At 41.2% G+C, this 26,386-nt stretch overlaps 2 protein-coding genes and 1 non-coding gene across 8 annotated transcripts in view; all 3 read right to left on the bottom strand.

The window, feature by feature from the left end:
• The window catches only part of htt (huntingtin), a 31,535-nt gene extending 15,330 nt beyond the window's left edge, over positions 1 to 16,205 (bottom strand). For 4 of the 6 annotated variants that reach the window (XM_017416965.3, XM_017416966.3, XM_025006071.2 and 1 more), the window contains exons 1-38: positions 15,826 to 16,205; positions 15,028 to 15,111; positions 13,830 to 13,950; positions 13,641 to 13,700; positions 13,467 to 13,546; positions 12,962 to 13,100; positions 12,701 to 12,842; positions 12,338 to 12,516; positions 12,036 to 12,240; positions 11,643 to 11,690; positions 11,328 to 11,405; positions 10,572 to 10,951; positions 8,053 to 8,179; positions 7,843 to 7,958; positions 6,907 to 7,018; positions 6,550 to 6,687; positions 5,540 to 5,698; positions 5,354 to 5,451; positions 5,130 to 5,269; positions 4,939 to 5,002; positions 4,721 to 4,821; positions 4,422 to 4,568; positions 4,227 to 4,347; positions 3,996 to 4,141; positions 3,692 to 3,876; positions 3,351 to 3,565; positions 3,119 to 3,245; positions 2,909 to 3,033; positions 2,704 to 2,814; positions 2,422 to 2,499; positions 1,711 to 1,934; positions 1,499 to 1,577; positions 1,205 to 1,366; positions 1,065 to 1,120; positions 765 to 913; positions 490 to 626; positions 277 to 393; positions 32 to 154 (exon numbers count right to left, since the gene is read on the bottom strand). In XM_017416965.3, the coding sequence (XP_017272454.1) occupies positions 32 to 154; positions 277 to 393; positions 490 to 626; positions 765 to 913; positions 1,065 to 1,120; positions 1,205 to 1,366; positions 1,499 to 1,577; positions 1,711 to 1,934; positions 2,422 to 2,499; positions 2,704 to 2,814; positions 2,909 to 3,033; positions 3,119 to 3,245; positions 3,351 to 3,565; positions 3,692 to 3,876; positions 3,996 to 4,141; positions 4,227 to 4,347; positions 4,422 to 4,568; positions 4,721 to 4,821; positions 4,939 to 5,002; positions 5,130 to 5,269; positions 5,354 to 5,451; positions 5,540 to 5,698; positions 6,550 to 6,687; positions 6,907 to 7,018; positions 7,843 to 7,958; positions 8,053 to 8,179; positions 10,572 to 10,951; positions 11,328 to 11,405; positions 11,643 to 11,690; positions 12,036 to 12,240; positions 12,338 to 12,516; positions 12,701 to 12,842; positions 12,962 to 13,100; positions 13,467 to 13,546; positions 13,641 to 13,700; positions 13,830 to 13,950; positions 15,028 to 15,111; positions 15,826 to 15,923 (4,971 nt within the window). In that variant the 5' untranslated portion in view covers positions 15,924 to 16,205. The remainder of the gene's footprint in view (positions 1 to 31; positions 155 to 276; positions 394 to 489; positions 627 to 764; positions 914 to 1,064; positions 1,121 to 1,204; positions 1,367 to 1,498; positions 1,578 to 1,710; positions 1,935 to 2,421; positions 2,500 to 2,703; positions 2,815 to 2,908; positions 3,034 to 3,118; positions 3,246 to 3,350; positions 3,566 to 3,691; positions 3,877 to 3,995; positions 4,142 to 4,226; positions 4,348 to 4,421; positions 4,569 to 4,720; positions 4,822 to 4,938; positions 5,003 to 5,129; positions 5,270 to 5,353; positions 5,452 to 5,539; positions 5,699 to 6,549; positions 6,688 to 6,906; positions 7,019 to 7,842; positions 7,959 to 8,052; positions 8,180 to 10,571; positions 10,952 to 11,327; positions 11,406 to 11,642; positions 11,691 to 12,035; positions 12,241 to 12,337; positions 12,517 to 12,700; positions 12,843 to 12,961; positions 13,101 to 13,466; positions 13,547 to 13,640; positions 13,701 to 13,829; positions 13,951 to 15,027; positions 15,112 to 15,825) is intronic. The other 2 variants (XM_025006072.2, XM_025006074.2) reach the window with 1 other exon arrangement.
• LOC112450543 lies at positions 2,232 to 2,361 on the bottom strand. Its single transcript, XR_003039190.1, has one exon.
• A 1,520-nt stretch (positions 16,206 to 17,725) lies between the features above and the next one.
• Positions 17,726 to 26,386, bottom strand: part of grk4 (G protein-coupled receptor kinase 4) — a 50,041-nt gene continuing 41,380 nt past the window's right edge. Inside the window, exons 12-16 of the mRNA XM_017416976.3 lie at positions 26,049 to 26,257; positions 23,867 to 24,004; positions 23,067 to 23,204; positions 22,400 to 22,531; positions 17,726 to 21,049 (exon numbers count right to left, since the gene is read on the bottom strand). Of these exons, the coding sequence (XP_017272465.1) occupies positions 20,993 to 21,049; positions 22,400 to 22,531; positions 23,067 to 23,204; positions 23,867 to 24,004; positions 26,049 to 26,257 (674 nt within the window). The 3' untranslated portion in view covers positions 17,726 to 20,992. The remainder of the gene's footprint in view (positions 21,050 to 22,399; positions 22,532 to 23,066; positions 23,205 to 23,866; positions 24,005 to 26,048; positions 26,258 to 26,386) is intronic.

The raw sequence follows: 26,386 nt of genomic DNA, 5'->3' as shown, positions 1-26,386 counted from the left end.
GACAAAGACGTTCTCAGAGGACATGTCTCACCATGGTGGCTGGGATAGTAAACATGCTCTTGAGCAGCATGTCCACAGGTCTGAGAGATGAGGGAGCCACAGTCTCAAACAGAGTGTTCAACACTCCTAATGCTTCTGGAGAGTCTAGAAGCATCTGAAAAATAAATAAACATAAAAACTTATCAATGAATATTTATATGCCGGAGTTTAGTAAATATATATGTATAAATTTAAAACGTGATTCAAATGTCTTTCGTAAAGCGGACATATTCCAACCTGCTGCTTAGCAATCATGGGCAGTATGACATCAGCGATTTGTCTGGACAATCTCTTCCACTTGTCCTCATTTTCTTTGTGACACTGCTGCAGTACAAGGATGAACATCTCCAACACCTGTAACAAACACGTATAAGAGCTACAGGCAGGAAACAAAGAGCTGGAAAATCTCATCACAGTCGTCTTCCGTGTTGCTTCTACTTGCAGCCATACCTGATGGTACTGCACAAGTCTGAGCAGCATGGACACCACCACTTCCTTCTGTGTGTCCAGCTCCTTGCCTGCATCTGCTTTGTTTGAGCCCCTCAGGACAAATAGGTCATAAACTATGGGCTGCAAGGCTGGAATGGCTGCAGAGAAATAAAACATGTCCTCGTCAGTTATTCCGTTTCTTTTACTTACGAGAATAATCACAACAAACAAACAAAAATAACAATTTGGAAGAAATACTGTGCTATGGGGCACATTTTCCTCTGTGAAACTCTCACCGTGTGTGACAGCTTTCCTGCCGCTTGCCATGATGCCGTCACAAAGCTGGATGATTTTGGGGATGCTGATAATCTGCTTGGAGTGGTAGCGTTCATAGGACAGCAGCACCAGGAAGAAAAAGATGTTGGGAATGATGGCTTCAGAATCCCTGCACAGGAAGCACAATACTTATTTTAGTTCAGAGAACAACTTTTTATTAAATAAGCTGAGAGTAACTTGACACAAACTATGGGTATCTCTTTGGATTTATGATATTACCACACAGAGTTTAACAGGATTCATTAAAAATAGACAAATACCTGAACTGTCCCACTTCAATATATTCAAACTGCTTTAGAACAAAGCCTATGAACACCTGAAACATACAAAAATATCTGAGTAAGTAAAATAATTAAATTTAAAGATGTATGCATTAAAACAATGTGCATGTATATTTTACCTGATCTGAGTCCAGCAGGCAATAGTTGACTCTGAGCTGGACAAGCTGAGCAAGCAGGTCCAGCACTTGTCTCTGCAGAGCAACAGAGGTGCTGGTGGTGTACTGCTTCAGAGCTTTGATGACCAGAGGCTCAAACAGTCTAATGTGGTTGTGAATGGCATTCTGAGAAAACAAAAAGGGAAATATACAGCTTTCAGGACCTCTACGTCACACATGTGCAACTTTACAACAGGTTTTAAAATGTTCAAAGAGAAAATATCAGCTTTAAAAAGCAGAAGGACAGTTTAAGTGTACCTTGTCTCCTCTGTGACGTGTCGCATTTGCAATGTTAGACCTCAGCTGATTGGAAGCTTTTTGCATTACATCAAACCATCTAAACATGTAACGTTAAAAAAGAAAGCTGGTTATATTCCACATGTGCACACCGTTTAAAACCTAATGGTGCCTATAGATTTGCATGCATTTTATTGTATGCACATGAATTTTGTCAACCATGTACGACTTACCCAGAGGTATCCTGCTCCTGTTCAGCCTGTACCATATTACGTAGACTAGCATCAGCAAGAGCCTGGGTGAAGTGGGTGTACGGAGCCATGAAACAGTAGTGGTAGAGGCCGGGTCGCAGGCTGGAAGAGCCCAGACGAAGAGCTTTGCCCTGGGAGCGGCTGGGACCACTCAGGACACCTTCATACTGGGAGGCCAGGTTGGTCCCAAACAGGCTCTTCAACAACTAAAGCATAAGCTTTGAAGTTTTAGTGCAGGAACAAACGTAAAACATGCCACCTAAACTAAACCTGGATCAGTGTATTATGATGTTAAAACTGAGTTTAATTGGACCTTCAGATTAAATCTGGAATAGGTTTACAAAAGTGAACAGCCGGTCAGGGAGTTTTCCTACATTTATGAACAATTCTGTGAAGAATGCCATGAAAAAGGTAATGAAATTTAGCAGAATATCAAATGCCAAGAATCCTTGAGTGGTGGAAAGACACCCAGTTAGGACTATGTGACTGATGACATCAAAATAAATGTATGGAACCATCGCACAGGGAAACCAATGCCTTTACAGGCCCTGTCGGCAGGAACCAGCCTCACTCTGTGTGGAGTCATGCCGGTTGTAGCACACTGCTCAGTGCTAAAACCTTTTAGACTGCCACACGTAATGTGACAGGGCAAAAATCTACACTTCAGAAATAAAAATCACAGAAATCGCTCACCTGCTGCACACAAACGGTAGCCATGGTTGGTTCTCTTGAAAAGCAGGACTTCAAATAGCCCAGAATTTCTTCTACACACTGCCAATGAGAATATATACATTATATGTTCACATTCTGCCATTTCTAGAGAAGAACAAAGAATGGACAAATTGTTTGCTGGCTTTTATTGGTAAAACAAAAATGTTGTATTTATTAGTGACCCTTTTACTCATGACAACCTCCTTAATATAATCCCAGAAATATTAAAGCTGAAAATGTTCCAACAGAGTTCATAATCTTCACCTTCCCAATGTCATGTAGTGTGGCCAATTCCAGCAGCTGAGACAGAACATCTAAAGCAGCATGCAGGAAACTCCCAAACTTCTCCTGGCTGTTGTGAAGATCCAATGTCACCTAAGAGGCAACAAAAACAATTTAAACAACTCATGCACGCTGCCATTCATGCAACAGAAACTTGCAGATCATTGTTCCAATAAGACAAGCAGACCTTGTAGTTAGCATGGGTGGCTTTGAGGACATCGTAGAGCTTGAGATAGGGAGGCAGGTGGTAGAAGTTGCCGAGGGTAGTAGATTTGTTTACTGCTGCTGACCCTGTGCTGTCTGCTGGCCTGCCTGCTCACACAAAAGCAGACAGCTTAATAAACATCCTGTCAGTTTAACAGTATCCACATCTAAGCATGCTGAGGTGCGGCCGTACCTGTGTTGACCTCGTTGCTTTTCTTTGGGCTCATGGGGGAAGGGTTGGGCTCAGCAGCCTCCTTCTCCTTGCCTTTCCTCCGGATAGGACTGAGGGAGGGGGTGTTGCTCAGAGAGGGAAGAGCAGCCTAAAAAATAAACCGCAAACGTTATGTAGAAACAAACTGTAGTCAGAGGAGCATAAATGACAGAGCAAAAACAGCAAAATCACTTTAACTCTCCATCAGGCTCACCTTCAGTGCTGGTCCTGGTGCCGTGTCATCCAACACGTGAGCACAGATGTTAAGGACCTTCAGCAGATGGGAGAACAGCTGCTCCACCATGACCACCAGAGAGCGTTCTGACAGCGCTGGCCAGGGTTCCTCCATTTTATTTGGACCACCAGTGTTCCCACTGCTGCCCTCCTCCTCTCCAGCCCAGGGGTTGCGCAAACATTTAGGAGCCACAGCTGGGAACATGATTAAGAAGCAAGTCAGTCTGTAACGGGTCACTTTGTTTCAGTGAAACGAAAGCTAAATTTGGTTAGCTGCAAGTTACTCCAAAATTATGAAAAATGTTCAGCCAAATTACTCACCAGCAAGCAGGTTGCCAGAAAGCAAGAGTGCATCTTGATGTGCCGAAAGATCCAGAGGAAACCAAGCAGAAGACAGCAAAGAGAGCACCATGTTGGCCGTTCCTACAATCAGAGTTCTTCGCTCAGAGTCTGGTGCAGATGAGGTGGTGCTTGAAGAGGCTGGAGTGTTGCCCGTCTGTGACAAACTGCAGGACAGATCATCAAAGACAAAACAATTAGTCAATAAGAACACTAAGAAAAAAAGAATTATATTCAAAATCATAACAAAACTAAAATGGTATTAAATAAATCGGTTAAACCAAACCTGAGGGTTCTGGCTCTGCTGCGGTTCAGACTAGAACGGGAAGAGAAGTTGCTACTAGAGCTAACGTAGCCACAGTGCCAGCCTGTGCTCCAAGTGCCAACTGGAAAATTTGATGCCAGGAAGCACAAAGCCTCACAGCAGCCGAACTGCAGAAGAAGACAAAATAGTATCTAAATATGCTGTGCAAACGTAAGGTAAAAGCTTCATGTAAAGAAGTCAATGAAAACTTACAGTTAGTGCTCTAGAGGTAGAGGATGTGAAAGCGTGGGAGACTGCAGTGACGACTCTGGACAAGTTGTTCTCTAACGTGACATCAGACACGGCGTTAGAAAGGTTGTAGCCTCGGTACGTCCTGAAAGAAAAAGCCAAGTTATGGCTGTTTGATTCCTAGATGCTTCTGATGGAAAAGCCCCTTTCTGTGAATACCTTGTGATCGTGCTAACTGTGAACTGGGAGGGCGGTTGCGTCTCGTGCATAAGCAGCTGAAGGTAGACTGAACTCTGGTCCCGAGCAATTGCCACCACTGGATCCACTTGGCCTTGATCACAGTCATAAAACAATCTTGAAACTAGACTGGTAGAGAGAGGTGCAAGGAGACAAGGAAAGAGTTAAAACACAATAAAAAGGAAAGGGTATTAAAGAAAAACCTATAGAAGAAACTTCATCTTAATCCTCTATAATTCAGTAAACTAAAGAAGTGACATCTTGGTCTGTTACTTATGTACCGGCTAACAGCAGATGCCGCCACGTGTCGTACTCGTGGATCATCATCTCCCAACAGACGTATAACCACATCATTCAGGACCCTGTCTTGCAGCCGCAGTTGCTGAAGGAATGCAAACAAATTCAAAACCCCAGTCAGCAAATTAAGTTTTGGAGTAATAAATGATACATCTTGCATGTGCGTATACAAAAAATAGATTTAAAACATGACAGAACTTACCCCCGTGTAGTGGTGATCTCCTTTGTGTAAAGTTTCAGTTTTTCTCTCCAAGAAATTGACTAACCTAAAAGACAAGACAGAGCAGAAACTTTCAATATGTTATCATTAGTGAGACACAACGGCACATCTTTAAAGCCGAGTTTAGATTTTTGAGGCAAAAAAAAAAAAAAAACTACAGATAAATGTTTTACCTGAAGTCTAATTCAGCCAAAGTCTCCAAGAGCTCAGTGCGAACAAGCCAGTAGGAACAATCCCGGAGAGCAAAGAGGTCTATCACCAGCTGGAGGCCGAGCTCGCTCAGAGTGCTGCTGCACAGTGTCATGATGCAGTGCTGAAACACACAAAAACAACATCAACAACCACCCCACAGGCCACAGACTGCAGAGAAACCAGCTATCACACTAATCCAGCTTACCCTGACTGCTGAACAAGCCATCTTGCAGGTGACGGAGGATTCATCTTTTAGAGTTTTTTGAAGTAAAGGCACCAAGTCCACCAGGGACAGTGGGTTACCTGGACAGGAGACAGCTCTGATAAGCACAGTTTAAAAAATATATTTAGATTTTCAACAAGTTGGTGAAAAGATGAACAGCACACAAACCTGTTACACTCTGCACACTGGCCAGCCAGGTGTGTATGTTATAACGTGTTTTGGTTAGTGCTGCTTGTATGATGGCTCCACAGAGGATGGCTGTGGCGCCTCTGATCTGTGGGTCCCCGTGATCGATGAGGCAGAGAACGTCGCTAATATATTGTCTCTCTGCAAAGGGAAAGGCGAAATAAAACACAGCAAAAACAGTGCTGTGGTGCATAAATCTGGCTGTCAGTGAGTGCTTCATGGTTCACTGCAATAAAAATCTAACACGTAAACTGATGACACCAAAAAGCTTCAAAGATGACCAGAGAGCAGTACAAAAAAAGCACAGTACGTACATAATAGTAGTGACCAGACAAATAATAACTTCACTAGTTTGTTTTTAGGTGTATGACTGCGTTTGCTGGACTCCATTTGTGCACTCTGACAAGGCGTACACACCGCCTGCAGCCAGCAAGCATTTTGGCTCAACAAAACCGTTCTGTTTGCTCAGAGGACTCAAACAATCACTTCTACTAATGGATCCCACTCTGCCTGCTCCCCTACTTCTTTACATGTGCAGCTTTTAAGACTAAACACTGAGGCTTTAAATACTACATTAGGAAGCTGCAAACTATGACCAATTAGAAAAGCTCCGTAATAATCTACTCTTCCAAGTGAGTATTTATAAAAACAGTGGAGCGTTCATCCGTTACTATTTAAATGATTCTTTGTCAGCAAAGTCAGAAAAGCCTGCAGGCTTGAATTATTGCACATATGAAATCTATAGGCATTTAAGGTTTGATAATTGTCCACGAAAACCCATCTTGGTACCATTTAGGAGCCTCTCAACCTCATTTATTACTCACTCACTTTAAACCTCAGAGTTTAAACTTCGGACATAAACCTCTGATTTAATGAAAACAATGCAACACAATAAAGATTACTGTCCTAATTATGCTTTTAAATTGTTTCCTTAACAACAGGATCTCAGTTACATCCCATTTTAAAAAGCCTGGGCAGCTTTTTTCCTCTACCTTCAGCTGGAACACCATCCAGTGGCTCCATGTAGAGGGAATTAAAGAAGGCTTCAGGATGAAGTGCTGCTGCTGCTCCAACACAGCTGACCGCCAAGGCCTTCACACTCACACGCACCTCTTTGTCTGGGATTAAACCTAAACGAACAACAACAATTAATTACACGTACAGAAATGCCAAAAACAAGCACATACAACAACTGAAAAATCTTCAGATTTAACGTGATGCAGTTACTATTTCTAACAACAACCACTTATCAAAAGAAGGCAAAACAGTTTATATTTTCTTTTATTTATACTTTACTTTCCATTATAAAACTGCAACCAATACTGGACATAGTTTTATTAGTGACTCACCATTTTTCTGCCCCGTCAGAAGAAAGGACGCAGCCAGAAGTCGAACGCAGTGAACTAGCGGTTCCAACTCCTGGTCTGTGTAGTGTCCGATTGGACCCTTTATTCGGGATGGCTGACAGATAGGCAGGGAAGAAACATACCAAAGAATATACAGGAGTTTGTATTTTCAAACATTTATTCATTCATTGTTTGCATTCATACTGTATGTTCACAGGCACCTGATTAATGGAGCAAGTAGCATGTCTCTGCTCTACCATTCTTTGATTTAAAAACGTGTTATCACATCCAGCAATAAGACAAAAACAGGCAGCGTTTAATGAGTCTTATTTCACTGTCTTAGTTGCAGACTCATAAATTAGGTTTTAAAATAATCACCACATCCCTGAGCTTAGAGTTGGTCCAGTCCAACTCAGCAGAACAACAGTAGCTGCTAGCTAGTTAGTCAAACAGAGAACTTTTAGCTGTAGAGATGTAAAAAAAAAAAAAAGTTAAAGTTGTTTTTTAATGTTAAAACTGCTACATCCATTTCTGACTACAAATCAAGCAAACAGAGTAAAAACCTCGAGAAATATCATGCTAAATAAAAGCGCAAAATATCCATAAGATCATAAAAGTGGAAAAAATGTATTTTAATCTGCTTCATCTAGCCGGGCCAGAGCTCATATATGCAGGTGTGTTAGACCCCGTGTGAGTACTTTTAGGATGAACAAACATCTAGGAAAAAGTTGGACTAAATGTGGCCAAAAAGTGAAAGTTTCATATCAGCATTTAGCCAGAGTTTGTTTAAAAAAGAAAAGAAAAGTCATCCTTTGCTGGGTTCTGAACTCAAGAAAGCACCCTGCGATGTCCACTGCACCAACCTGCCTGCTCCCTGTTTTTTAACATAATATGGTGCCCATGCAGAAACCAAGGAGGAACTCGTTCGGGTGAATTTACCTTATTATCAGGTTCGGGTTCAGCGGGTTCATCCTTTGGTACGAAGCGGTCCACGCTGCTGTCTGAACCCTGCCGGTTGTGACCTCGTCCTTCGAAAAGATGAGGCTTACTCAGAGCTGCAGACATCAGAAACAACAGCTTTTATAAGACCTTTTGTCTTTAACACATTTAAAGGTTGATATGCGGGTTAAGCTCTGCAAATAAACACACCAAGTGCTGACTGCAAGAACGGCTCTGAGGGTTCTTCTTGGGAGGAAGGTGCTGCTCCTTCATCTTCTTCATCCTGTAGTGTTCCTATCTGCATCCCAGAGTACTGGCTTTCACTGCCATCCAGGACCTTGGTTGCACACACAAAAAACAAAACGTCTTTGTGAGAGAATAAAACTTAAGTTTACAAATAAACCAAACGTGAAAGCAACCGCATGCAAGATGTACGTAACACTTTTCAACTGGCATAGTTGAATTTGCTTAAGTCAAAAGAAAAACACAAGAAATGACTGAAACCGTAAATCAAACAGACATTCTGGTACCAAAAGGTTTGCTGACTCATGCTCGGGTCAACTCAATTCACAGCAACTCAACAGAACACAGGAGGAAGCAAAGGCTAGACATTTTATACAGTTCTGGTTCCCACATTACAAAAGAAGAGCAAGCTTTGCATCTATGAATTCTAATGAAAAATTCATTTCCATTAGAATATTTCTGCTGCTTTAAATGTGACTCACATGTCACATAAGTCCCCTTTTGCAGGGATCTGGTTTTGTTCACAGAAAACTAAGTTTACTTGAATAATTTAACTACACTTCGTTTTATTTTGTAGGTTTCTTTTTCACTGTAACTAAAGCCATTTGCAACGTGTTCAAATGGCAGAGAAAACCTAATTTCAGATAAAACAAATAAAAAGGTGGGATCTCACTGGGCTGCAGCCGCTGGCGACTCGTTGGCGAACGAACAGCAGTCACGACAAGACGTCCAAAACGTCTCGAAATGTTCACAGGGGTCCTGAATGTCTTTGTGTGTTACAGAGGCTCGCAGTCTTGTTACTTGAATTTTAAACGAATTTCCTCTCAAAACAATCAGAGTCCCTGCAGGTGTCTCAAACCCATTTCAGAGCTGTATTCTGACACGTGCAGCTGTCCTCTGACAGAAAACATGTCCAGGTCTAAAAACCAGGCCGATTATAAACGACAATTATTGAAAAACTTGTCCAAATCTTCTGATTTCAGTGTGCTTTAGTAAATTAAATTATAAACATGTGGTGGGTCCAAAGTGTGTCAAGGCAGGTACAATGTGGGCAACAAACCCTGGAATACAGTTTTGAATGAATATAAAAGGGATTTTCAAAAACTCGCTAGTCACTTGATTACAAACACTCAAAACTAAGTGAGACAGCAACTTCAAATTTGACCGTTTTCTTGCAATTTTGAGCCACGAACTAATCTCCAGTAGTCACAGCCCAGTTAGATATCACCTTCAGGAACACCACGCCTTCATGCTTACTCTTTTAAAACTCATAAGAACAATCACATGATATTTTAGAATTGCTTGTTTTTGTCCTTCAAAAGCATCTTATTATTGAGGGGAAAACTGATCAAAATCAGGGGAAAGCCACAATCTATCACCCATGACAACAAGAGGGGAAAATGTGTCATAACCCAGGAAAACTGTGCATGGGTTAAGACAAACAAGCCAACGGAAGGAGAAAGAATAAAGAAAGCCAAATCTTTCAAAACAAGCAAGCACCTCCCATTCGGACCAAAGTGTCCAATTGTCTGACCTTGTCACTAGTGCTAGAGGAGGAGGTGGCATAGAAGGAGGAAGAGGAGGAGAAAGAGAAAGAAGACGACGAGAAAGAAGCGGTGTAGACAGAGGAGTCGCTGTCTGAGGCGTCGGGACCTTCTGTGGAAGTTGGCGAGGGTGGGGACGGCTCAGTCGCCTGCTGCAATGACGTGCGCGACTGTGACGAAGTGAGCACAAGGGTAAAGGAGGGGGAGTGAAGCAGGGGCAAAACCAGGAGATTTATTAGACTGGACAAGTTTTTTATAATTTGTGGGAGGCAGATAATGCAAACCTGGTCCTGCAGTGAAGAGAGGCTTTGGCTCATGAGGGAAAATAATAATGGCCACTTTGCCTCAAACAAGCTCACATACTAAGCTTTAAAAAAAGGAGCTGGATGAAGTTTGACCCAGTCTGAAATGGATTTGCAGGTGTATTTTGTATTTGTTCTGAACAGTTTCATGCTTAGCTTTTAAAACAGAAAAGATTTCCACAGAACTGTGAATATCTCACAGAAAACAACTGCTTGTTTTTCTTTACAAGAGTTGGACAAAAAATTTTTTAAAAAGCTGATCTTAATTTTTGACATCATTATTATTTCCATTTCAGCTTTTTCAACTAGGATTGATTTTTCCAAAAGACCCAATTCAAAGTCTGACGGTGAAACATCAAGATAACTTAATGTAGGAAAATAATTGAAGCTAATTTTGGTGAGTAAGTTTTCAGGTGATGGGGTTTCAACATCTAAAGCCACTAGTGCGGGACGAAGTGGTCCTTTCTACAAATTTCCAGCACTATTTAGAAAACAAAATGTTTCTCGTACAGCATTACAAATTAAGTATATTAGTTATTTTCTGTAGAAGCAATATCTTCTGTATTTCACAAAAACATACTGTAAATACAGAAGAAAAGGCACATTGTGGTCAAGTCAGAAAAAACACCGTCACACTGACCAGTTCTGCTACATCCGAAGGAGTCACAGCTGAGTCTGGTCCCTCTGTGGTCGTCTGGGAGGAGTCACTGGGCGGAAGCGACTGGTCATTAGGTCTGAGCAGCGGCCCTCCCTCTCCAAGGGGCCCCCCCTCCGGAGTGGCGTTTTCTGGCGTGGTGTAGTCCGCCGTCTCCGGGGTCACGTTGGCCCCGCTGGAGCTCCGACTCAGCATCTCCTCCTCGTTGTCATTGGGTGATTCGGGGGTGCCCGATGCGGACGTCCCGCCTCCACCGCCCTGCTCTGGGGAGGCGCTGAGGTCCACGGAGTCACCGGGCTGCAGAGCATGCTGGGAAGAGCGAGGCTGCTCGGTGATGATGTCCACCTGGGCAGCAGAGGAGCCGTCTGCACAAACACAGAGGGGTCGGGGAAAACTTTAAATCTGAAAAATATATTAGCATTAAAGTAACAGAACTTATACAACTGTGATCTGCAAAACAGGACTGTTTATCAGCTGCAGTGAAAATCAGGAAGAGAAAAATCCCTTTTTACTATTTGTACCTTCATGTTTTTAAGTCTTACTAAGGATACTATCAGGACACGGTCCCTCCTGATGTCAAATAAAAAGCTTTATAATCACTTTAGTGACAGGCTGCTGCCTCCACCATGCAGGCCAGATCGTTACAGGCCTTTCATCCAATCAGCAGTGACGCTTTGAAGTCAGAAAGACCATTACAAATCATCATGACCTGAACATTGTTACCTGGTGGGTGCAGCTCACCTGTGAAGGCTCCAGCAGTGACCTCCGTTCTCTCAGCATCGTCCTCCAACCCATCTTCCTCCCCAGAAAGCATCTTACCTGGAAGTTACAAATTTATCGTCAAATACAGAAGTCAAAAGGAAAAATAATCACAATTCAGATGAAGACTAAGTTTCAATTAAGCCAAGAACAGAGTGTATACATACATCAGAATATTACCATCTGAAAGAAATCCACTGCCTTTAGTGATGTAGTTAAAAGGTCTAGTTAGTCCAGGCCCTGGATTAAACTACAGAAAGTGGCTCGAGGTGAGCAGGACATAAACAGACTAGTCACCTCTCTGTTTCCTGAGAAGTAGCGGACTGCAGGAAGACCCTCCCCCCACTGCAAATGGCAGGAAAACAGGAAGTAGAATCAGGAGGTAAGAGAGAGAAAAGCAGCAAAGCTGATGAAGACTCGCAGGAAACAAAGATAATCAGATATAAACAAATGGAATGGGTTAAAGAACAAAGACAATGTCATGAAAACTGACCACAGTAGAAATGAGCGTGAAGAACCAACACAGTTTAATTAGATTAGTATGTGTGAGCGAGTTCAGAGCCACATGAAACAGATTCATTGGTGTGCCAAGCAGTGGGTGAGTACAGAAATATTTGAAAGTCTTCATCACTAAGCACCAGAAGGATGACGAGCTTTAAACCGTCTGTCCTAATTGATTTATGAGATTACCGATGAGCTCAAGGATGCTGCCCGAACGTGCGCGGCTCTCGGTGTCCTGACGAAACACGGTGGCATGTGAAATGCTGCCGGCTGTGATGAGCATGTGCAGCAGCTCTGGTGGAGGGGTCCTAAACATCTGCTGCAGGAGCTCCAGAGCGGCTGTGACCACGTTGTGATCCCAGTGCTGCGTGTAGTTTAGGGTCAGCTCATACACCTTCAAACACAATCACAAAATCGTTCAACAAAAAAATAAATAAAACAGCCCAAACACTTGGAAAGGAATAATCCGAGGGACACACATTCACTCCCACCTGCAGCAGCTGTTCAGGTGTCGGCTGCACATCAGCCTCCTTCCTCATGACCCCAAAGCTTCCTTTGAGGCTGGTGGTGTTGACTTGGTGCTGCAGCAGAGGCATCAGGTAGCGAAGCGTTAACAACACTCCCAGAATTAGGTGGCTGGGGTGTTCATTGTCCACTGGAACCAACAGGCCTGGAGAATGAGAAACGGATTGTGTTTCCTTGCCTTTGCCTTTCTGCTGCAGTTAAACCTATCTGAACACCAAGTTACTGTTTTTTTTGTTACTTCAAATAGGCTTTCCGTTGAGGTTCAACAAAAGAACAACACAGAAAGTCACTTGTCTCGACTGTGAGAGCGGGTCCTCTGTGTAACCTACCCAGCAGCACATTAAGGAGCCAGGTGTAGAAGTAGCTCGCACGTCTGGAGTGTTGGCACACACTGACTGCCGAGCTGGCCGCTGTGCGTCGGATGGTGGGGGAGCTGGACTTCAAGCTGGCAACAAATGACTTCAGCAGCACCTAGAGAAAAAACATTGCGAGCCAAAAAAGAAACAAGCCTTCAGGCTGTGCTTACACGACTGCGGTTTGTCCTCAAAATGACAGATCCCACACAAAAAAAGAACAGAAGGACAGGGTACCTTGACCTCGCCGTCATTAGCAAAATGTCCCAAGGCTGCCATAATTTTGGGCACAGCTGCAGCCAGCGTCTCCTGCACGGTTTCCTCCTGCCGCTTGGTGATTCTGGTGAGGCACGGCAGCAGGTTGACCAGATAAGGTCTGAATCACAAGCAGGAAAGGAGAGAAGAGAGAATTAAAAAAAAAAAAACAGCTGTTGAAGCCTATTTCAGGTTGTGTTTTTACCCACAGCCCATGATGTTGAGAAAGATTAACTATTTCATGTTTATTGGTAGCACCCAAAGCAATTTTCTGACACATCTGAAAAATGTTAATATATTTTATTAATTAGTTTATATATTATTAAGTTGTTAGTTATATGTCAAAAAAGCCTGGAGAGCAAAAGTGTGATTCTGATGATGACTGGACAGGAATAAGAATCCCTGAGTGTGGTGCACATGTAGTATTTTTATAATTAAATATCTTTTTTTCCACTTTCAACATTTATTTAACAACCTGAATATCTACCTGCATTTCTGGGGTCGGATGAGATGGGCAAGCTCAGCAAACCTCCACAAAGCTGCCCTTAAACTCCGTGAGGCACCGTTCTGTTGGGAGGTGCAAAATCAAAATGAAAAACATCTAATGTCATCTCTTAGAAAAGAACATTGCAGAACAACAGTGAAATATTGTATTTATTACCTTTTTAATTTCTTTGTACAGCTCCAGCTGCAGTCTAGGCAAGTTTGAGTCCATCAGCGCCTAAAGAGTAAAGTCAAAAGAACCTCATCAACACAAGAGATTCAACAAACAACAGAGTTCTTCCTTTTTGATATTTTCAGCTGAGAAAATCAAACATAAATATGGTGCATAAGGTGAACTGAAGCTCACTTTGATGATTTTGTTCAGGCACTCATCAGCTACCATCCGGACATCTGATTCGCTGTCATCACTGCAGAGGAGGAACATCTCCATGGCAATCCCAAGCAGCTTCTGAAACTCTGGAGATGTCCTGTTTCCAGGACCATGCAGATCAAAAGTTAGACATATTTAAGCATTATCATAACACACATGTCCACAAAATAATATTTCTGAAAAGACATACACATTTTATTTTTCTGAACTGTTCAACTTCCATATTTCAGAGTTCCTGTTACATCTAATTACCCCGTCCTTTCAAGTGATTAGAACTGAGTATGTAAGTATTTAGCTGTGATTTTCCTTCTATAAACACAATAAAATGCATTTATGCTCAGTCAGTTCAAGCTGTTCTGCAGCTCAACTTCACAGACAAGCTCTCTTTCTGTTCTGCAGAAGAACATCTAAGTTTATTGTACAACATGTCACAAACTGTAAAAATGTCTGTAAAATGGGTAATTTAGAGGAGCGGTGTCCAATCCTGGTTCTCGAGGGCCGCTATCCTGCAAGTTTTAGATGTTCCCCTGCTTTTCAACAGGTTTTCAAGTTCTGCAGAAGCCTGTTCATCACTGAAGTGCGTGTCAAAGCAGAGAAACATTAAAAATTTAGGTGTTTCTCTGATTAACAGGCTTCTACAGAACTTTAAGACCTGCTGAAGAGCAGGTAAACAACTAAATCATGCAGGACAGTGGGCCTTGAGAACCAGAATTGGGCACCACTGATTTAGAGGATTGACTTGGGTCAAGGGTAAGTGTTCCTCTGATGCTCTCACCTAGTTAGTGTAAAAGCTATGGTTGCAAAAAATACAATTTGGAATTGCACTCTTAAACACACACATTCATAATAATGACCAAGGCTGAAGGGGTTTCCACTGACTGCCTTTTTTTGTGCATTGATAATGAAGGCAGAAACATCAAGAATTATTTAAATCTTAAGTTATCTGCATAAATCACTTGGGTTCGGCACATATTTTTACTTTGTAATGATATCTCATTATTATTGACTTGAGTATGTACACATATCTAAACATCAGAAAACAAGAAATGTTGGATGAGGAGTACCTGTTTCCAACACAAATTATTAAATTTTTACCTGTGAAGTGATGACAAGCTCTATAAAATTGGACAAACATATAACAGAAGCAAGTTTTAGTAAAGTTATTATGGCCCACCTCAGAGACTGAGCCACGATGTTTTCACATATTGTCAAGCAGTGCGTCACCCGGTCCTTCTTTGTCGCAGCTTGCTCCTTTTTTCTGTGGAAATATCAGGAGATGAAAATGTTAAAGATGGGGAGGTTGACTTTTGGATTGCAACACAATCTAAATGTGTATTATTTATTCATTTATTGTAACCCCAACAGCAGAATGGAGATAAACACCCACTATAAACAAGTCATTTTTCTTAAATGAAATATTACCTTTTTAAAAGTTAACAGAGAGTCACAGGTTGCTATCAGATTAAGCAATGAAAAGTAAACATCCATGACATTATGAAAACTAAAACTAAACTAAATCAAGTTGTTTATTTGTTATTATTATTGTGAAAACACAGAGAGACAGATTCCTTGACTTGGCACCACTGCAATGAACGAGCCTGCAGCATTTTAACACCTGTGCACACACAGAGAGGCCTAAAAACTCTAGTTTAGACACTTAACCCCTGGTTTAATTAAGAGTACGAGCAGCACAGGAGCTTTAAGCTGGTCCTTCCTGGCCCTTTCACCGGTGCGAGCGTCAATGAAACACCCCGTCTATCCTGGCTAGCATTCATAGTCTGTGCTAAAATAAACTTCCACTCGGCAGAGAAAGCACAAATGCCTAAAAGGCTTATAATAGAAGCTCGAAATTGTTAAGTGGCGAGGGGTTTTATTATTATAACTAGCTTCAGGTTGTCCCGAGACGCACTAACGTCGCTAGTGGCTGAGCTAAGCTAACGGCTATTAGCCGCTTGGACCAGGATCCACTTACTGTTTCTGAACGAGCTCCTCGGCTGTTGGTGGCCCCTGCTGCTGCTGGAATGACTTCAGAGACTCGAAGGCCTTCATTAGTTTCTCCATGGTGGCCATTTAAACGGTCTGCAACGAGCGAGCCTGCCCGAGCAGCTGATATTTACTGTTTGAGCTAACCAGCTAGCACAGTCAGTGGGGACAAGTTTAACGTTCGGAGAGCAGGAGAGGTGCGTAGCGTGACGAGAGTGCTAACACACCGCTCGTGACAGCTACCACCCGCCCTCCGCTTTCTCTTCTTGCAACGCGTCGCTTATTCCTCCACAGCAGTATTCCTGAACGGACAGATTCTTGCTTGAAAATAAGCCATTTCAGACGCAGCGTTGCGTTCTTCCCAACAAATCACACCAGGAAGTGGCATATGTGACAGCTCGCGATAGAGGGGAGGAGCGAAAAGAAACTGACCAATCAGAGCGCAACGTTGCGTTGATTGATGTCACAACGGGCCAATGATGTACGGGTTTTTTCTTTCCTCGCCTTTTCGTTGTTTTTGTCATGAGACTGTTGAAACCAGACCTCAACACAGATTTGCTCAACATAAGTTTGGTGTTTTTATTAGGTCCATTTGTGCCACAGAGACAACTTTGGGAGCTCTGAAAGACAAACCTAAGACATGTGTATGAAAGTTGATCCTCACCCGACGTGAAACTACCACGGGGTAGAGCTGCAGAGAATAATTAACGTGGAAAACAACCATGTAACAGAAAGAAATTAAATACCCAGCATTCCTTAAAGAGATACACTAAGATAATCTTATGTTGAGAAATAACAGACCTGTAGCATTTTTAGAAATACATGCACAGTGATGTGACATTGTAAGGTCTTGCAAGATGTGTCCTCGGTGTCTTGAGGATGACTCTGAGCTACTACCACACCAACATCAGCTCAGTGGCTGTAAAAGTGACTGAGTTATAGCCATTTATGTGTTGGCAGCCATCTTGAATTGGGTTGACTCCAAATGTTGAGCTGTAGATGTAGATCAAATGATTAATTTCTCAGAGTTTCATTAAAATCTATCCACTGGTTTATGAGATATTTTGCTAACAGACTGACAAGGTTGATGCCAACAGGAAATGCTAAAAATATAAGAAAAAAATATTCCACAATGTGTTGTGCTCAGACTGTCTGGTGGGGTGATGCTCAGCTTCTACCACACCAAATTCTAGCTCAATATCTGAAAAACTGACTAAATAATAGCAATTCTTTAGTTTTTTAGGGTCAGTTGGCTGTGGTGGCCATCTTGAATTGAGTTCTCTCTAAAGGTTAATAAGTAGTACATGTCCACCCAAAATCCAGCCAGTGGTTCATGAAATATTTTGCTAACAGACACTTTTAAACCAAATTTTGTGCTTTGAGTATGAGTTGGGAATCATTTTAAGCCCTTAACACACCAGATTTTGGTTTAATATTTGAAAACTGACCGAATAATAGGAATTTTTGTATTTTCTGAGGTCAGTTGGCTGCGGTGGCCATTTTGAATTGAGTTGACTCTAAAAGTTAATAAGTTGTAAATGTCTACCCAATAATTACTTTGAGTTTCATTGAAATCCATCCAGTGGTTCATGAGGTATTTTACTAACCGACACTGTTAAATCCATAATCCATAATTAACACACCAGCCTTTAGATTAATATCTGAAAAATTGAGTTTTAGCCATTTCTGTGCTTGATAAGCTATGGCAGCCATCTTGAATGAGGTTGACTACAAAAGTTAATAAATTGTACACCAATGATTACTTTCTGAGTTTCATAAATTCCATCCAGCGGTCAACGAGATACTTTGCTAACACTGCATAGAAACAAACACGTAGAAAACATTACTGCTGCTTCACCTTCAGGCCACAAAAAAAAAAAGTCGAGACATTTTTCTTTTTTAATACAAATGGCAGTGTATTATTTCATAATTACAAATGTCAGATATGGTACAACAACCAGTGATACAACTTGTACAAGAATTAACAATGACTGCAGTGGTTGAACAACATGACTGTACAGATTGAAAAAGGAAAAAAAAGTTCTAGGCCTAGATTGAATACCAACAATTCATTTCAACAAGTCTTCCCTCTTTGTTGAAAATATCATACAGAAATGAAACTCTTCTGAACCTCCTGACCTGCACTCCGTTCTAACCCTAAACTATATTCAAGTGACGATGAGGATCTTCCACATCCGCGTGCTGCTGACGAGGGCCACCGCGGTTCGAAGGCGGCGGCTCGGCTCGCCATCGGCACATCGAAGAACAGGCAGGAGAAAAAGGAATGTTTGTCATCCAACTGCTCACCTTGTCCCTCACAAACCCGCCCTCAAAATACCAGTAAGATATGTTGGCACTAGAAGGTCGTCTTTTACATATACAAGGATCCTGAAGTATAACAAATTGATACATGCTTGAGTAATAAAAGAGGTTTTTTTTGTTTTTTTTAAACAGGCAATACAATGCACTTAGTGCGAACATTCAAAACAGTTGTTTTTTTTTTTGTTTTTTTGTTTTTACATGAACGACTTTCAACCAGTGGACGGACAGTTTAGGAAGTCAAACAAAAGGCAGGATGTTCGAAATTAACTTCGTAATTGGCACACAGAATAAAGGCTCGTCAGTCTCTCTTGAGCAAATTCTTTAGTCAACAAAAAGTTTGAATTTAGCAATTTAAAACGCTTTTGGTATCATTGGCAAAAAGAGTTAAAGACACTTCCCATAGTCATTGTCAAAACACCATAGTGCAATGAAACCGAAGGGGATTTCTTCACTGCTGTATGGATTGTACAAGAGCTCATTAAAAACAATGATAAAAGGCAATGGGTGGTGGACACAGTATACGTTCCCTGTGAGGACGAGTGAGCATGTCTTAGAGTTTAGTTACATGTTAGAAATACATCATTTACAAGGTTTTTGAGGCTAGAGAGCTAAAAGGCTAAAAATACATATACATACATTATGTTAAGTGAAATCTGCTTAAAAATGTGCCTGAGAGCAAAATATAGATTTTTTTTACAAAGATACAGAAACCCAAGTAACAACAAGCCAGCAACAGCTAGATGCACACACTGATTCCTGATGATGGAATGTGCAACAGGAGACGGACTTTCAGAACAATCTACTTCTCTAATTTTTTTTTCATTTATTTATTTCTTTTTTTCTGAATGGAGACTATATGCGTACCACATCGTGAGTCTTGGAAACATGGGAATTCAGCTAAATAATATTCACGTCCCAGAACCATTCTGTACCGACAAAACACGAACACCGCCTTCTCGTGAAAAAACAGAATCGAACTAAAACGATCTTTGAATCCGGCTGGACTGCACGCCAGTATCACCTTTGTATCTAAAACACGGGATGGATTAAAGCTCGAGGTGAGATTTACACACATGTCAAGGTGAGGTATTCACAGCATTTAAACAGGTACTGAAGGGAATAAACAGCAACTGCTGCAAAAGTAAAAATTTAAAATGATTATCTACAGAGGAAAAAAACCAAAAAACAAAGGTTGTTTATGGTTAGATTACTTAAAAAGACAAATTTCTTTGTAGTGAAAAGCGTTAGTAATAATTCTCCTTTCTGGACACAATAAAGGTCATTTTTAGGCGTCTGCACTCACAACTTATCTGATTACCTGCGTTCAGTTACTGGACTCAGTGCTGAGAGCTCAGATTCATTTAAAAGCCAAAATCTTAGTTTTATTAACAGAATTATCCGCTTCAAAAACTTGGTACCGCTTCCTAATAAGGGCCATTTTAAAAATGATTTATTAATGCTTTACAAACAGGTTATACATGAGTAAGAAAATGCTTTATAAAGCATTAATCATTTATAAAACACTGTTCATACATTGAAGCAGGCTCACTATTTGGCAAGATCAAGTGTTTTTTTCTTTCCATAATTTAGATTTTAAGTGTCAAACATTCGTCAGTAAGCTCCCTGCATGTCAACTATCAGGAATTATAGATGCAAAGTTTGTTTTGGCAAATAAAGTTATTTACTTAAAACAGCAAGCAGCTAGCAATAAATTACAGCAGTACAAAACTTGATGTTGCCAAATAGTGAACCTGCTTCATAAACAGTAAAAGGATTTTATAAATGATTAAAGCTTTATAATACTCAGAAATAACCTTTTTATAAAGCAAATGTAAACTTTAAAAAGGGTCCTTTATTAGGAAGTTGCAGCTTTTTCCAGTTCATAAATTGGAGACTGTTTGAAATTTTTAAAAAGAGGTTGGCAAATAACTAAAGAAATATAAGCCATGCCATCACAAAAAAAGATTGTAAAAGGTTAAAATAAAAAACAAAAATATCCCGCCTGAGCAAAGAAATGTAACAGACATTTGTCTGACAGCAGCGCTCCCGTTGGAAACGCCGTCAGGGATCCTGGAATTTATGTTCCCCGTCTGCTGCAGCTCAGGAAACACGTTAAAAAGTTCCAGCAATGATGGATAATTAGGATAAGTTGTGAGACAAACGGGCTTCTCAGAGTGTTCGTTGCAGACGCTGAGAACAACATCTCAGCCAGAATGAGCCGACACCAACAAAACTGTTCAGTCCAGGAAAAACACATCTGGAAAACATCTGGGGAAAGCTTAAGCAGCATCAACAGCAAAGTCGAACTGGATTAGATTCCTTCCTTAACATTTGGGTCTACATGTTTGAGGAATTACTTGAGCCTCAGGTGTTTGGAGACAAAGTGAAGCTGAAACACATCATGCTGGCTAAATCAATGACAAACATACAGCACACATCAAAAACAAACAAAAGGCCTTCTGCTACATGGAGAAAAAAAAAAAGACAACTGGTGCTGTGCTTCTTAAAAGAAACTTCTTAACACACCTTTATCCATAACCATTCCAAATGAAAGGAAAAACTAAAAAGGAAATTAAAACATTATGTATGCATTCAAGTGGTACTTTTATGGCTTTTTGTACAATACAACCTTTAGTGAAAATATACATCTAGACATAAATTCAAGTACAAATGTACAAAATCTTTAAACTCATACTTTTTTCTTTAGCTATAATACACTTTTAATACAGCTCATAAATACAGGTCGACATTCACTGAGTTCCTAAGTTTCTCGCTCGGTTGGAGTTTGTGGTGAAGATCAGCGGCGGAGGGGGATGCGAGTGGAGGGGAGTGGTTTAAAGTCGCGAAGGCTCTTCGATCTCGTCGTCACTGTAACCGCTCTTTAGACAAACCTGCGAAAAAAAAAGTCAAAAATGAATCAACAACGCTTCATCGCCGGTCCTCTCCCGAGTGAAGGGTGGCGTCGCGTTTCCTCGCTGGGCTGACATGAAGCTCAAACTGTTTGTGTTCTCTATGATGATGATACAGCAGAACTAAAATAAATGTCCTAAAGACAGAAGGTCTTCAGATAAAACTGCACCTTTACAACAAAGATAACGTCTCTTCCTTGATGTTAGAGCGCCTCACAGCCTTCAAATACAACTACATAAATAAAAGTTGGGATGTTGTGTCAAATGCAGATAGAAACAAAATGCAATGATCTGCAAATTTCATCAACTCATAATTTGTTCACAATGGAACCTAAAAAAGTGTTGAAAGTAAGAAGTTTTGAATTTGAAAACAGCAACTCATCTGAAATAAATCAGAGGCAGGGGCAACAAAAGGCTGCAAACATAAGTGGTACAGATAAGAAGCAGCTGGAGGAGCGTTTTCCTACTAATTAGGTTAACTGGTAACAGGTCAGTGAGAGGACTGGGAATAAAACGAGCTTTTAAGAGCAACTGAATCTGTCAGAAGTAGAGATGGGCAGAGGTTCAGCCGTCTGCAGGAGTCAATGGAAAATTGGGAAGAATTATGTTCCTCTGTGAATAAAATATGGGTTTTTGAGATTTGCAAACCATTGCATTCAGTTTTTATTTACATTTTAAACAATGTCCCAACTTTTTACAGAGTTGGGGTCATATTAGGACAAAATCCAGCCTAAAAAATACACTGCATGTTAGATCAGTACAATTCTGTAAAGCACCTTTAGTTTTTAAGCTTATAACTGAGAGCACATCAACTCCCAGCTTCTCTAATCCAGACCAGAACAGGCAATCTTCACAAATATAGTGTTCGGGAAAAACTCAGAGGGCAAAAGGCATAAAAGCTGGAAAGAAGTTTAAAAGATTAGAATTTAAGGACAGCAACCTGCATAATGTAAGGTTTAAATACCATTACAGTCATTTGTCGCCCCTGACAAACACGGCTATCATTTCTGAGTTCATGTTTGAAGCTTAAGAGTCAGTTTTCCCCACATCTGAAGATCAGCTTCCCACAAGAAAACAGTCCTAATGTTGCAAAGAAAAGACAGGGAACTACCAACAAGGGAGTGAATTGTTCAGCCCCAGAGGACAGAAAAAAAAAAGATGGGCCTTATTCAAAGTCAATGCGGAGCATAAAGGAACCTTCAGATTCCATGTGACGAATCATCGATTCACATGCTGAGTTTGGACAAGGCCAGAGGAAGAAAGCAAAGAAGGAAAAGAGGAAGTACCTTAGCCCCCACCCCCTCGGACAGTTGCCGGAGCACTAGCACTTGCCTCTCTTCTGAACAGGCGGTAGAAGAAGCCTCTCTTTGGAGGAGGATTTGGTCGGTTCACGTCCAGGTCAGGGCACAGCATCCCGGCCGTCTCATAGATGTTGATTTCTTTGAAGCACTCCATCTCAATCATCTGTACAGAAGAGCAAGACTGAGAAATTCCACTTGGTAATCCTAACTTTAGGTGTTTATGTCTTATAAAAAGCCGGCTAAAGCGTGGATGTCATTATGGCCCGTATCCGTGTTTGCGTGCCTGCAAAGAAAATGTCGCTCGACCCATTGGACGAACTTTAAGGAACCTCGCAACAAATAATCTTTAGATGTACATCTATGACTGATTTCCTTCTGATTCAAGATGGCTGTCACAACTAATTAACTATAAATGAATAAATAAATGACCTCAGCCAAACTCTGGCTTGAAAGGCGGCGGGCGATATGCAATTCTTCAAGGATTTCTAGTTTTAAAACCCTCAGTATGAGCAGCTGTCGAGAGTTAGAAAGCAACTAAAACACCTGCATTTAGTAAACTGCTCTTTTGTGTTTAAAGACATTATTAATATATCCATGGAGTCGCTCCTTAAAGCGATCATTCACGCAGGCTTTTCTCCAGGATGTGCTGTTAGCGGCCTAATGTGGGATTTTAAATAATGACATCATGCATGCAGTACCTCGTTCTGCCACGGGATGGGGACACTGCCTGTGACAAACTTGTGGTAGAAGTCGTCGTCTGTAGGGTCAAGGTTCACGCCTTTGACTGTGGAGAACTGCTCGATGTCCAGGACGTCTTTACAGTACACGGCTCGAGGCTGAGAGACGAGCAGAAACAGGGAAAAGAAGAGGAGAAATAAGAGACGATTAAATGAAGGGGGGAAAAAACGAAACTGGAAAAGTGTTTCGATGGTTCGGGGAAGCCTGAAACTCTTTAAATCAGACGGATATTTGAGTAACGTGACCTAAAGGCTGCTCTGTTTTTCCTCAGCTACTGAACTGAATAAAAATAGAAACGCAGATAACACAATCTACTTTCAAGTATTGATTTAAGCTCTCGCGTCAGCCCCCCTCCCCGAACTCACAATATGACAACAAGAATGTGACAGTTTCCCCCGTGAACACCTCGGTTATCACAGGCAGAGCTAATATACAACCAAAAAATACAAAAATAAACGCTCGAAGGCTTTTAGATTCAGCCGAGCTGCATTTATTCACAAACTCATGCTGTATGACCGAATAAATCAACTTTTTTTACTCTTTAAAAATCTCTATTGGAGGCGTGACAGATGTTTCTGTAAAAATAGAGCTGCTAAACAGGCAACAATAATGTTACAGTCCCGCTCACACCAAAACCACATGTTAATGGGATGAAAAACTTGTGCTGGTTTAGTTGTGACGACACATTTCCTGCACACTGAGCTGCAGGGCTGAAAACCTGAGTCTGTGTGTGTGTGTGTGTGTGTGTGAGTCCGCTTACATCTGGGATGAAGGGAGGATCCAACATGTTGGCCTCTAGCCGTTTGAAGTTGATGTTTCTGAAGATGGGGTGCTGCTTGACCTCTATGGCCCCGCAGCCCCGACAACCCAGCCTCTCCTTGGGGTCCTTGGCCAGGAGCTGAGACACAGCAGGAGGAAGGATAAGAGACTTAAAACATCTGTCCAGTACGCTCGGGCTGACCGTTTATGGCTTAATATGTTTCTTGTTAAAGAGAAGACAAAAGAAAGTCTGTTTAAGAAACATTTTAATGTTGGATAACTCCTAACAATTCTATATTTACTCACTAGAGTCCAATACGCTGAAAACAAATCATAGATCAAGTCTCCTTATTTATTTAATTTTTACATATTTTAACAAAGTTAACATAAATCCATCCACTGAACTAACATGATTCTTTCAGGCCAGAGTTTCAGGGTAGGCTTTGAGGATAACTCTCAACCACCACCACCCCGAATTTTATTTCTAAATCTGTAAATCTGACATTTATGTGTTGGCTAATGGGGATTAGCTGTGGTTGACTCCTGTGTTTATTTTCTGAGAGTTTCTTAAAAATCCATCCAACAGTTCATGAGATATTTTGCTAACAGACACACACGACTCCAAGAGTTTGTGACTGACTTTCAGCTACAACGACACCAAACGTAGCCCCGTATCTGTGAAACTACACGGGTTGCAGCCGTTTTTAAGTTTTTAAGGATCAATTAGCCGTGGCGGCCATCTTGAACTGGGTTGGCTACAAAAGTTCGGGAGTCGTAGGCGCACACCTGGTGATCATTTCCTGAAGGTTTCATTAAAATAAAGTCCATTTGTTGATGAGATATGAGACTCAAACTCAAACAGTCAGAGAAACACGAACAAACAGATGATAAAACCCGAACCTACAGGCCTGTAAAAGGTTTGTTCGCTACTAACAGAGACTCTCAGCAGCCTCGTTGTCACAGATAGTGTCTCAGTTGTCCCCTTTGTCTCCGTTTTTTCTTTTCCAGCTCTTGTCTGAATAAAAGCAGATTTTAACTCTTTGACTCCAGATCCCTCAGATTCCTCGTCTTATTTGGGTTTCGACCCCCTTTTCTCTCCTCTTCTTTTTTTAACCTTTTACCCATTTTTCTTTTTCTTTTTTTTGCAAACCCTTATTTTCCCCGCGTTCCTGATGTTTGGCCTCTCTAGGGAGTTTTTAAATATGCTGAACTGTAGTTAAACAAAAAAATAAAAATGTCCCACTGCCTCGGATTGAAAATAGCCCTGCTCGGAGTCAGTGGGGTGGGCAAATAAAAGTTTACATTATCACAAAAAGGCAGCATGTTTATAAAGATATATCAAATGTATGGTCATCATTTATTGCCATACACACAAAGAGATTTAAACTTCTTGTGCTCGTTTTATTATGAAATAAGTTTAACAATAAACTGTTAATTATTGATACCTTTTTACTTTTTACATTCTAACATTTCTTCTTGCTTTGGCTAAACAGTAAATGTTGCCACGATGTCACTTTTAAGGTTTTTTGTTTGGTTGTTTTTAAAGCAAAAGCATCTAAATATTTCAGAAAGTGTAAGTTGAATAATTTAAACAAACAACCGGTGGCGCCAATTCATCTTTTTAATCTTAACAAAATAATAATTTAGAAGATAAAACAGGTGGATGGAAGGAAAAATAAAAATATTCACGATTATCTTGGATTATTCTGATTATTTGTCAGTTTAATAGTTGTGCACGGAAGCTGATTGCAGTTTCTTTCTGTACCTAAAATAATGGAGGCCTAAAAGAAACGCGTCAATCTCTGGGTTCAGGCTGATCAGAAATGATTGGAGCTTTTAAACGTTGACTGTCGCTCATCGCTGTAGAGGAACAGGTTTGTGGGACGACCGACCCGAATGTCTCCATCCGTGTGTGAGCAGGAAACGGAACAGGCTGTTCAGGCTGCTAAATTAAATCAGGCCAAAATATTCAACTCCAGTCTCAAACACAAATCTACACCCTGCATTGGAAGGGAAATATAAGTAAAATAAAATCACAATTTGTATGTTTAGACGCCATGAAGGGATTCCTAATTTTATTGGTTCTGATGCAGCAGGATCAACTATCATTTGTTCATGAAATGCATTTGGATTTAAGGAAGAAATAAAGCCTTTTTTCCTGTCCCTCGGTTTCTTCTCCTCACCTGTCTGCAGATGTCCTTCGCCTCCTCCGAGAACTTATCAGAGTACTCCTCCTGGTCTTCTCGCACCCGCCTGTCCACCTCCTCCCGCTTCACTCGCTCCTTGCGCTTGCGGAAGGGCGACTGGCCTTGGATCATCTCGAAGATCAGGCAGCCCAGCCCCCACCAGTCCGGGCTGAAAGTGTAGCTCTCGTTCTGGATCACCTCGGGAGCTGACGTGGAGGCGAGAGGCGGGAAGTTAGGGAAAACGGATTCAAATCTCCACCGAGGATGAGGGAGGCGGTAATCAGGGTTCATAAGAGAACACTTTACAGGAGTGTGAAGAAGATAAAGGAGTGTTT

The sequence above is a fragment of the Kryptolebias marmoratus genome, linkage group LG3, assembly GCF_001649575.2.
Source record: "Kryptolebias marmoratus isolate JLee-2015 linkage group LG3, ASM164957v2, whole genome shotgun sequence".
Lineage (NCBI taxonomy): Eukaryota > Metazoa > Chordata > Actinopteri > Cyprinodontiformes > Rivulidae > Kryptolebias > Kryptolebias marmoratus.
This window is presented reverse-complemented; position numbering and strand designations above follow the sequence as displayed.